Consider the following 12,509-nt stretch of genomic DNA (forward strand, 5'->3'; position numbering starts at 1 on the left):
TTGCAAGTCAAAACAGTAACGAAGGCTACCAAGAAAAGTTAAGAGATGTGTGAGGGTAGTTACGTATTAATGCTGCCTGTGAGGTCCATAGGGGTTATATGTGGAGCCATAAGGAATCACCAATCCCTCAATAATTTTAAATTAGAAAAACCCTCAAGGGATTTTTCAGGGTGTTAGTGAAGTGGAGAACCCCCTCATGTAAAAAATTGTTCTTGGTACCCACTTAAGACGTATCAAGACGATAGCCTAATGTTTACCTATATAAATTCAAAATGCCTTGTCACAGACATAGTTTTGAGATTCAACGATACTTGTTTTGGTGGAGCTTACACAATAATTTGTTTATGTGCAAGGTTTTACGCTTCACTACAAGAAATTCTCATGGATCCTACGGGCCTGTTTTGTTTTCCTATTAAATGCCTTACGTAAGAATTTATTGATCAACTTGACAGGTAGTGAACCAAGTAGCTCTTTTGTTTCTTTAGGGTGTACAATCTGCATGTTATCAAGAAGAGTTAACGGTACAAGAATTACAAAAAGATTTAATCCACGCATTTTTATGTTTATTAAGGAAGTCATGGGATGAGTTTGAGCATTACCATGATAGAATCCCCCATTATAATGTGTCATAAATATTCAAAATATTTGCTAATGTTTTTACTTTCTCTCTCTCTTATCCTACATCTATCTCTGTTTCAATCTCTCCTTCCGTGAAATTTGTTTTGTCTCATTGTCTTGTGACAAAATATTGTAAAAATTTTATTCGTGTCAAATAAAAAATAGCTTTTTCGGATGTATTTTGCGTAATTACAATGAATGCTGCCTGTCAAAATATAATCTTGTTTGAAAAATCACCTGACCATGTGAAACGGATCACTAGCTGTAAAATGGTTTTCACAATGAAATATTTCTGGTTAAAATTGTACTATATTTTTGATGTAATGAAAAAGTGATGATTATACTCACAATAATTTTTTTATAAGGTTGAGGTGAGGCTTTAGTTGTTATTTCCAGTACAAAAGCTTATATCCTTTAAATGTAGTATACTCACCGTGTTTTATTTTGGAGAGGGAAGTAGGGGTGAATTTTGTTTTTGAGTTTTTTAATATCCCCACTCCCGCGATACTCTATGGCTGGCCACCAAGATTAGCTAGTTTATTGAATGTTTTGATAGACATAAATAGTTTTTTGGAAGGATAAACACTTACATCTTAGTTTAAGAAGTGAAGATGAAATATTTCAAGAAAGTGTGTATACATGATAGAGTTATCGTAGTGTTCAATGCCGACAAAGACAGACATTTGAACTATGAAACAAGTAACAAACGAGATCTTATTGGAAGTGTTTGCGTCCATTCTCATGACGGTAAGAGATAACATTCCTTTGCGATATCGAAAATAAATCACTCTTATGACGGTGGATATGCGAAAGTAACGTTTCAAGAGAAGATAGTCCTTAAAAATGCTGCAAGCCTGAAACTAATTGTTGACGACCAGGACCAACTAGTTGCTTATGCTTTTAGCAATAGGCTATATTACCCATTGATAGAGAGAGACGCAAAAACACACCCACACACAGAGAGACACAGAGATAGAGACAAACACACATACACACACACACACATACACACACACACACACACACACACACACACACACACACACGCACACACACACACACACACACACACACACACACACACACACACACACACACACACACACACACACACACACACACACACACACACACACAAACACACACATACACACAGAGAGAGTGGTTTGAAATACGGTTAGTCAGCTGAGTACACAAAAAGTCTGTAGGCAATTTCTCTGAAAAACATCTAGCAAACCTTCCTCTGTTTTTCGGAGCGCCCATGCTTCAGAAACATATTTGACCCGTTTCATTATTATAGCTTCCAATATTCTAATATTGGTTTGCAGACTTATCTTCTTATTCTTCCAAACATTTTTCAACTGTGACAAAATATCATGGGCCCTGGCTACTTAATTTTAACGTCGTCAAGGCACCCATCCACTTTACTAATAATTCTACCAAGATAAGTGAAGCTGTCCAACTGATCGTTCTTTTGTTACCCAACATCATATTTTCATCTTTAATTATTCCTAGCATTGGCGATTTAGTCTTCTTACCATTAATTTTTGAACCTCTTGTAGATCATAACGAAAGCGATAATAATAGCCTAAAGCGAGTGATAGACTCACCCCTGTAGGGCCTGTCATAGATCTTCTGGAGAATTGATTGTTTGGAGAGCTGTGTTTATAGCAACGGAAAATTGATTTACTTCCATTAAAGGAAAAAAGATGCCCTTATATAGAGACAACTGGAACCTAAGAAATAGTATTTTTAAAAATTAGTATGATGTTTTCTATGTGCAACCAGTGGACATTCTTATAAAAGACCAGGAAGTCAATTTTCTGTTGTAGTTGAAGTGGAGTTCGGAAACTCCAGAGCTCCAGGAAACTATTGGGCTACTATTTTAAAGACATACCTCTATTTGAATAAGGAGAAGCTATCATATGATGAGCTGATGTAAGAGCTTTAAACAAGGGCTTATATATATAAAAATAAGTTGTATGTTTGTTTGTTTGTACGCATATGAAGTCATTATCAGTATATAAGGCTTTGTATGTGACGTCATCATAAGTATATAAGGGGGCGATTCAAAAAGAATTTCAGTGTAAATCCTACAATGGCAGAAGAAACAGCCGAGGAATCAAATCGTGCGAGAAATTTTAGTATAAATTCTACAATGGCAGAAGAAACATCCGAGGAAGCGGCTCAAAGAGATAATGCCAAAAGGCTTGCGGCTAAGAGAGAAAGTAACAAAAGAAAGCGTGCCGAGGAATTACAAGAACAACGCGAAAACAGGCTTGCGGCTCAAAGAGAAATTACCAAAAGAAAGCGTGCCGATGAGTCACAAGAGCAACGTGAAAACAGGCTTGAGGCTCAAAGAGAAATTACCGAAAAAAATCATGCCGAGGAATCACAAGAACAACGTGAAAACAGGCCTACGGCTCAAAGAGATAATGCCAAAAGAAAGCGTGCCAAGGAATCAGGTACAGACCAGTCGATGATTATAGCTTGAGTAGATGTGTTGCGCCTCAGGAAAAGTTAAACTTCTTCAACTGGCGGCACTACCAGAGCCATTGAAGACTTTACTTACTGGAACTACGTCAGAATCTAAGCGTTTTTTTATTAAACATCAGAAAATATAACTCATCTTTCCAAATGACATCGTTTGGTGCCCAAATCGAAAATCAAGATCAATACACTGGGACACAGGGAATATAAACGACGACCGGGACACACAAAGAGAAATTACAGACCGGGACACCAGGACACAAATGACGACCGGGACACCGGGACACAGGGAATATAAATGACGACGGGACACAACTACAACGGGGACGCTGGGGGGGGGCAGGGGGGAAAAATATAAGTGACGACGGGGAAATAGGGAATATTCGATTAGCAATCACCATCAACAAAGCTCAAGGGCAATCATTAGAAAAATGCGGTATAGATCTGAATACGGACTGATTTTCCCATGGACAAATATATGTTGCATGTTCAAGAGTCGGTAAACCTTACATTCTATTTATATACACAGACAATAGGACAGCGAAGAATGTTGTATATTCGCAAGTTTTACGTAGTTAAAAACATATATATATCTATTTATATTCACAGGTGGGACACAGGGACACAACTACAATGGTGCGTAATTAATATGGCGCGTAACGACTTACGCACAGAGGGGGGGATTGGAGGGGGCGTGAAGCGCCCCCACCAACTAGGTGTTGGTGTGACGCGAAGCGCCACACCAACAGCTAGTTAAGTATAAAGTAATCTGTTTGCTCAAGAGCACTTACTTACTAAGGACAACTTTGCTATTTTTGAATCATTCTCTGACAAATCTGTTTTCATCATCGATGGCAAGCAAAAATTTGCACGCTGTACACTTAGTAGAGCTCCTGTAAAACCGTCCTTTGGTCAAAACGTTTCTGGTTCTGAAAATTCTGTTGAGTAGGTAAAAGGGGTGAGTTACAATAGGGTTTCTGACGTTGAAATTTCTTAAAGGCAAAAATAGACTATGTTACTTGGTTCTATCCTTTGACAGACGGGCTATGCTAATTTAATAGCAAATACGTCAAAATATCTGGATTAAAAATTTAGACTCCAGAGAAAAGAAAAAAAAAGTAATATTAATATTGCAGGAAGAAGAATGTTTGTTATCACCTATGTAATATACGCTATTTAATCAGTGCATTATGAACCTCTAAATTTGGGAAAGTTTTTGGCTTTAATAAGTTTGATGAATGGCCTGGGTAAAGTGATTACAACGTTGTTCGTTCTAGGACCTGCTAAGAAGGTTTTTTCATGTACGCATTTGATAAACATTTCAAATACTTCGTGGTAGCAAACTGCAAGTAAAGCAGCGACTCTTCTCAATAGTAAACGAAACTTAAAAAAAACTTTAATAAAAATTGCCATGACCCTCCACGGCCCTTGGGGTATGGGATGTAAGTTAGGCAAGTTGTCCATTCTTCACACATAGTGTTTACTATTGGTAAAGTAGGACATGTTTGATTCAGGATCTTCAAAAAGGCTAAGGGCGAAACTTTCAAGAAATATTGAAGCAACGCTGAACAAAATCAAAGCATCCTGTGTGAATTCTGGTAGCCAAAATGGCTTGTCAGCTATGTTTCAAATATGGCTGAGGGTATTAAATTGAAACTTCTCTGGCATTTTAAAAGGAACGTTGGAAAACGATTAAAGGACAATCATTCCCCTTTATCCATTTTCAACTGCTCAAGACAGATCAATAATTTGCTATGCCGCTGGGGGTGATTTTACCCCATAGCTCCTTGGATAAAAGTTGTAAATTGTGTAATTTTTCCATTGTTTATGTATAATATTTATCGTTGGGAAAAGCAAAAATGTTTGACACTAGGTATGTACAAATCGTTTAAGGATATTAAGGTGAGAGTTTAACCGCTACAACTGCTACTGCTACTGCTCCGAGTGCGACTGCAATGACTTATGACTTGTGACTGTGATTATTGCGAATTGCAACTGCGACTTTTTATAACACTAATTGTGATTACTTGCAACTGCGACTACTGGTGGCTGTGACTACTTGCGACGGCGACTATTTTTGACTACTTGTAACTGTTCCTATTTTCTTAAACTATGTTTAAGATAGTTTTCAAATCCTTAAACATCTACTCTTTGCTTGGACAGTCATATAGAAAATGGTAAAGCGTTTATAAGATACTTTCCTGTTTACCAAATTTACCAAACATTCCTGATTACCAAATATTCTACTGCTAGGAATTGTATGCTGAGGTATATTTGAAGTACTACACACAAATTCCACATCAAAGACACGTTCTGTGAATTTAACGTTTTCGGCTATTGGGAAATACATTTGGATATAACCATAAAACGTTGTTACCAACTTTTGCTAGCAACAAACATAACCTTGAAATTTAACCTTTATCAATTTACAGTATATTGTTCATATAATTTTAGATGTACATGACAAAGCTGACAAAAAACTGGATGAAGTTTGTAAAGAATTATCCCACTTTTTTCATGGTATTATTGATCAAGGTAAATATATTTTTTATCACTTTTATTGATATATGGGCCCATAAAACAAAATAAACTAATAACATCTACACATGCTTCTGCCATGTTAAAGCTTATCAGGGAGTTGGTTCCAAATAAACTAAAATTGGCATATTAAACAAATTTCCCTTCCAAGTTGAAATGCTTTTTTTGCATTTCCTTTCCCTGAAATCCCAAACAACAGAAATAAACAAATTAAACGGCCAATAAAAGGCTTGCAAACCTGCTTAATAAAAAATTAAATGAAAAAAAAAGTTTCTTCCAATAAAAGCAAATAGAAACATTAAAACTGAAATAGAGGGAAATTATTTCAAATGTTAATTCTTCACATCAAAGATTAACTTTTGTAGAACAATATTTCAAGGGAAACATTTAGTGTTTCTCAAATGAAGAAAGGAGTCATATTAAAATTTAAGCGGGGTAGAAAGAAAGTCCTATAATAATTCGAACTTAAAACAATAAAAATTGTTGCCAATGAATAATGACACCCCAAATCAAAATAAATTAAAAAGGATAAGCACATCAAATATGAAGATAACAAATACTGGTATAGATGAATAATAAAAGCTAAAACAAGTTAAAAATTTAAATGAATACTCAAGTCAAAGCTGAAACGAACAAAAATTACTACAAAGAGAAGTTTGGCTAAGCCCCCCTTTCTCTTTCGCCATAAACATTCTAAAGTCTTTCCCATCATTTGCGTTTTATTGCAATATATATATATATATATATATATATATATATATATATATATATATATATATATATATATATATATATATATATATATATATATATATATATATATATATATAGGCCTATGCAAGATAGATGTTTCCCTTGTACCCCAATAATAGTTAAAAAAAACAATAAAACACAGATATTAAAGTTAAAAGAAACAGGTATTAGACTTAACAAAAAATAAACCAATAATGAACTTATAGTGTGCCAAAAATAAAACTAATACAATTACTACTAACCACTCACCACAGCAATAAGCCACCCAAGTCCAACAAAGCTAAAAATGCTCCCTCATCCTTATCTATTCAGAGCCTCTTTCTTTAAAACTTTTCCTTAAGCCTTTCTTAATGACATCATCCCATCCCAACCGCAGACGACCGGCTTTCCGTTTTGCCCAAGACGGTTAGCAAAAAAAGACGATATTCTGCGATCTGTCATCCTTCATCCATAGAACATGCCCTAGCAATCTCAATCTTTCTCTACTTATAGCCCAAGAAAGCGGGATTGAACCACACTTTTTGTAAGGTCCACTATTTGAAAAACGGCCTCCCAACTAGGTACCCAAAACATCCGTAGGCAATTTCACTGGAAAACATGCGTCAAATCTGTGTCCTTATTTTAAAGCACACATGCTTCGGAATCATATTTACTCGGAATCATATTTACATAACCACTGTCATCACCGAAGCTTCCAATATTCTAATCTTTGTTCGAATACTTATCTTCCTAATATTCCAAACTTTTTTCAACTGTGAAAAAAAACCATGAGCCTTGGCTATTCTACTTTTAACATCTTCACTACTCCAACCGTCATTACTAATAATACGACCAAGGTAAGTAAAGCGGTCCGCTTGATCGACCTTTTCGTTACCAAACATCACCTTTTTATCTTCACTTTTTCCTAGCCTTAACGACTTAGTTCTCCTAAAATTCATCCTCAAAAACAGATCTTCCTTCGCATCCAAGGCATCATAAAACTTTTTCATTTTCCTCAAGATCTTTTCCTGTAACTTTATACCGATTTACCACTTTCTCAAAGTGTCCTACCCTTTTAAACTTTTTCTTTATCGCTAATTATAGCCCGTTCCTATCTTTAACTGGGACAAGTCCATATTAACTACTCCCTTTACATCTTCCAGGTCTTCCGTAATTTCATCCATGGTCTCCACTTCACACTTCCTTGGTTCATATTTTAATGCTTTGTCCACTTTCTTTACATTCCTCTTATTTTTATATGATCTATCACTCAGATAATCTATTTAAAATCCCCTTCTCTTCTTTATTAAACACAAAGTTCTGTCGCTAATATTCCTGGCTGTGCTCCAAACTTTTTCCCTAAGACACCACGACCTAGTGTAGCTCTCCCGTATTTGTATATTTGACACCATTTTGGGACATTTTTACTGGAACTTATAAGCGAGTGTTGGGACAGTGCTATTCTAAGAGCGCGAAGTCTTCGCTTCAGGCCCCTCAGTGGTCCAAGAATAGGTGCATTCTTAACTATTTCGGTGTGGTGGAACCGCTTCAGGCCGGGGATGAATTGTTTCAGGAACTGAGTAACCAATCCTCTTCTCACCCGTGGAAGGGCACATTATTTTAGATTTGGTATTATTAGTAATTTGTGTATATCTTTATAACACGTTTGTTTTGTTATCCTTTCTGTTATTGTACTCTATCGTTTTTTTATTGTTTATAGATGGGTAATAAAGAACATTCGTTCATTCAATAGAACACCATGTTTCTACATGGGAACCTGTCTTTTTGTTCCTGTACCTGTAAGTATTAAATAAAAAAAAACAAGTTTTTTGAAATGAAAGTAAGGAGCGACATTAAAACTTAAAACGAACAGAAATTAATCCGTATATGAAAGGGGCTTTTCCTCCTCGACACCCCGCTCCTTGCGCTAAAGTTTGATTCTTTCTCGCAACTCTACTTTTTAAAACAATAAAAAACTTTAGCGTAAAGAGCGGGTGTCGAGGAGGAACCCTTTCATATACGGAGTAATTTCTGTTCGTTTTAAGTTTTAATGTCGCTCCTTACTTTCATTTCAAAAAACTTGTTTTTTTTATTTAATTTCTGAAAGTTTTTGAATTAATGCATGTCTGATTTTGGCTCTCCGTACATAAATTATTAAAATGAAATCTGCATATTGATTCTTTTTTTGGCTAAATGACTTTCTCTTAGTTTTGATCAGACGATTTCGAGAAATAAGGGGTGGGGAAGGAGGCCTAGTTGCCCTCCAATTTTTCGGTTACTTAAAAAGGCAACTAGAACTTCTAATTTTTAACGAACGTTTTTATTAGTAAAAAATATACGTAACTTAAGAATTAACTTACGTAACAAACTTTTATATTCTTATATTTTTATTATATATATGAGGGGGTTTGTCCCCTTGTTAATACCTCGCTCTTCACACTAAATCTTAAATTTTGTCCCAATTCTTTAAGAATGACCCCTGAATCAGAAAGGCCGTAGAATAAATAGTTGAAATTACTAAAAATAATTTAGCATAAAGAGCGAAGTATTTATTTCCTCCTAAATACCTCGCTCTTTATGCTAAAGTATTTTTAGAACCCCTCATATGCGTAATAATCTCTGTTCGTTTTAAGTTTTAATGCTTCTCCTTACTTTCAATTGAAAAAAACTTTTTCATGTTTATATTTTCATTGTTTTTTTTTTAATAGTAATGCTAGAAAATCCTACACCCTTTTCATTGAATTTCTCTTCCCCCTTGAAATATTCCTCCAGGGAAAGGTCCTCCCATATAGCCCCCTCCCCTGAGCCTCACACCCAAACAAAAAAAAAACCCTGAAAACGTCGGTACACTTCCCAATAACCATTACTGTATGTAAACATTGGTCAAAGTTTGTAACTTGCAGCCCCTCCCCCATGGACTATGGGGGGGGGGTAAGTCAGCCCCAAAGACATAGTTATTATGGTTTTCGACTATGCAGGAACAAAATGGCTATCTCAAAATTTTGATCCGTTGACTTGGGAAAAAATGAGCGTGGGAGGGGGCCTAGGTGCCCTCCAATTTTTTTGGTCACTTTAAAAGGGCACTAGAACTTTTCATTTCCATTAGAATGAGCCCTCTTGCAACACTCTAGGACCACTTGGTCGATACGATGACCCCTGGAAAAAAAAAAAAACAAACAAATAAACACGCACCCGTGATTTGTCTTCTGGCAAAAAATACGAAATCCCACATTTTTGTAGATTGGACCTTGAAATTTTTCAATAGGGTTCTCTGATACGCTGAATGCGATGGTGTGATTTTCGTTAGGATCCTATGACTTTTAGGGAGTGTTTCCCCCTATTTTCCAAAATAAGGCAAATTTTCTCAGGCTCGTAACTTTTGATGACTAAATTTAATGAAACTTATAAATTTAAAATCAGCATAAAAATCCGATTCTTTTGATATATCTTTTAGCATCGAAATTCCGTTTTTTAGAGTTTCGTTTACTATTGAGCCGGGTCGCTCCTTACTACAGTTCGTTACCACGAACTGTTTGAAAGTTCGTCTGAAACAGTACTATATCCGTCAGTTTTGTTATACAGGAGCATTTACTGCCAAAACTGATTCCCTGCACTTTTTAGTACTAAGGTAAATGATTACTATCCCATTATTAATACTTTCCCAGCCTAAACATGACTTAGTAGCTTCTTTATTCATCATGAGCTCTACTCCCTCTCTATGCACCCAATTATTCCTGTCTGAGTAAACAAATTCTATATCACCTAATTTCATGCTTTCAACCCATGGGATTCAAGTTTCAGAAATTCCTTATAAGTCCATTTCGAATCGTCCGAATTCGTCAGTTAAAATGTCATGACGACATTTATTTCTTAACGTAGTAACATTCAATGTTCCGATTTTTATATACTTTACATCGTTGAAATTAATTTGACCTGAGGAAAAGCGATGGTCCCGGAAAACAGTGCAGGATGGGGACCAATTCATCCTCTCAAGTCTACACCGAAGCATTTAAGCCGGCATAGAACCGGGCAGCAGGAAGTCCCAGGGATCTCCAGTGTGAACTTGCGCAATCATGGGCCCATCTTGGTTACAACATGGTTTTCAGCACTTGGCGATGCTCTTCTATCAAAGGAGTCGAAATCCTACACAGACCATGTAAAGCCTACTACCACTGACTCTATCTATATTTATAAAAATAAGTTGTCTGTGTGTGTGTGTGTGTGTCTCGAGTGACGTCATGTTTGTGTGTCGACTGACGTCATGTTTGTCGACTGACGAAATTACAGACCGGGACATCGGGACACAAATGACGACCGGGACACCGGGACATAGGGAATATAAATGACGACCGGGACACTCAAAGAGAAAGCGACCGAGACACAAGGAATATTCGATTAGCAATCACCATCAACAAAGCACCGGGACACAAATGACGACCGGGACACAGGGAATATAAATGACGACCAGGACATAAGTAAAAAAAACTAAAAAAACTAAAAAAAAGTAAAAACTACAAAAAAAAACTAAAAAGGAAAAAACAACTAAAAACTAATAAAAAACTAAAAAAGCTAAAAAACTAAAAAAACTAGAAAAGAAAGAAAAATAAAATAAGGAAAAAACTGAAAAATAAAGGAGAAAAACAAAACTAAAAAAAAATAAAAATAAAAAAACTAAAAAGGTAAAAACTACAAAAAAACTAAAAAGAAAAAAGAAAAAAAAACTAAAAAAACTAAAAAAAGTAAAAACCAAAAAAAAACTAAAAAGAAAAAAGGGGAAAAACACAAAAATTTATTTCATCATATACCAATTCAAAAACGAATGTATATACAGACCGGGACACCGGGACACAAATGACGACCGGGACACAGGGAATATAAATGACGACCGGGACACAGGGACACAACTACAACGGAGACGTCGGGGGGCACAGGGGGATATATAAATGACGACGGGGACACAGGGAATGTTCGATTAGCAATCACCATCAACAAAGCTCAAGGGCAATCATTAGAATCATGAGGTATAACTAAAAAAAAAATAAAAAAGGTAAAAAACAAAAAACTAGAAAAAAGACCAATTCAAAAACGAATGTATATACAGACCGGGACACCGGGACACAAATGACGACCGGGACACCGGGACACAAGGAATATAAATGACGACCGGGACACTCAAAGAGAAATTACAGACTGGGACACCCGGACACAAATGACGACCGGGACACAGGGAATATAAATGACGACCGGGACACAGGAACACAACTACAACGGGGACGCCGGGGGCACAGGGGGGTATATAAATGACGACGGCGACACAGGGAATGGTCGATTAGCAATCACCATCAACAAAGCTCAACGGCAATCATTAGAATCATGAGGTATAGATCTGAATACGGATTGTTTTCCCATGGACAATTATATGTTGCATGTTCAAGAGTCAGTAAACCTGACAATCTATTTATATGCACAGACAATGGGACAGCGAAGAATGTTGTATATTCGCAAGTTTTACGTAGTTAAAAACATATATATATATATATATATCTATCTATCTATACTCACAGGTGGGACACAGGGACACAACTACAATGGCGCGCAACTAATATGGCGCGTAACGACTAACGCGCGCGGGGGGCTTGGGGGGGGGGGGTTCGAAAGAGAAGCATAATATTCCTAAAGTATCCTTGTTGTTTTAAGCAAAATACCTTGATTTTGTTTGAGCTCATTGAAGAGGCAAAACTCCTAGACGAAAATTACAAAATCTAAGTCGGATAATTAGGAAAATTTAGAAAAATTGAGGTATTTTTAACTTACGAACAGGTGATCGGATCCTGATGAAATTTAACATTTAGAAGGATATTGTCTCTCAGAGCTTTTATTTTAAAACCTGATCAGATCCGGTGACATTGGGGGGAGTTGGAGGCAGAAACCTAAAATCTTGGAAAACGCTTTGAGTGGAGGGATCGGGTTAAAACTTGGTGGGAAAAATATGCACAAGTCCTAGATACGTGATTGAAATAACCGGGACGAATCCGCTCTCTTTGGGGGAGTTAGGGAAGGACGGTTAATTCTGAAAAATTACAAAAATGAGGTATTTTTAACTTACGAAGGAGTGATCAGATCTTAATGAA

General features: G+C 36.3%; 1 protein-coding gene across 4 annotated transcripts in view; it reads left to right on the plus strand.

Annotated features, from left to right (window-relative positions):
* LOC136025294 (uncharacterized) overlaps positions 1-12,509 on the plus strand; it is an 84,374-nt gene that overhangs the window by 51,844 nt on the left and 20,021 nt on the right. For 3 of the 4 annotated variants that reach the window (XM_065701182.1, XM_065701180.1, XM_065701181.1), the window contains exon 5: positions 5,563-5,643. The exons of the other annotated variant lie outside the window; for it this stretch is intronic. In XM_065701182.1, the coding sequence (XP_065557254.1) occupies positions 5,563-5,643 (81 nt within the window). The remainder of the gene's footprint in view (positions 1-5,562; positions 5,644-12,509) is intronic. 4 annotated transcript variants of the gene reach the window in all.

This window comes from Artemia franciscana, chromosome 3 (genome assembly GCF_032884065.1).
Source record: "Artemia franciscana chromosome 3, ASM3288406v1, whole genome shotgun sequence".
In the NCBI taxonomy this organism is placed as follows: Eukaryota; Metazoa; Arthropoda; class Branchiopoda; order Anostraca; family Artemiidae; genus Artemia; species Artemia franciscana.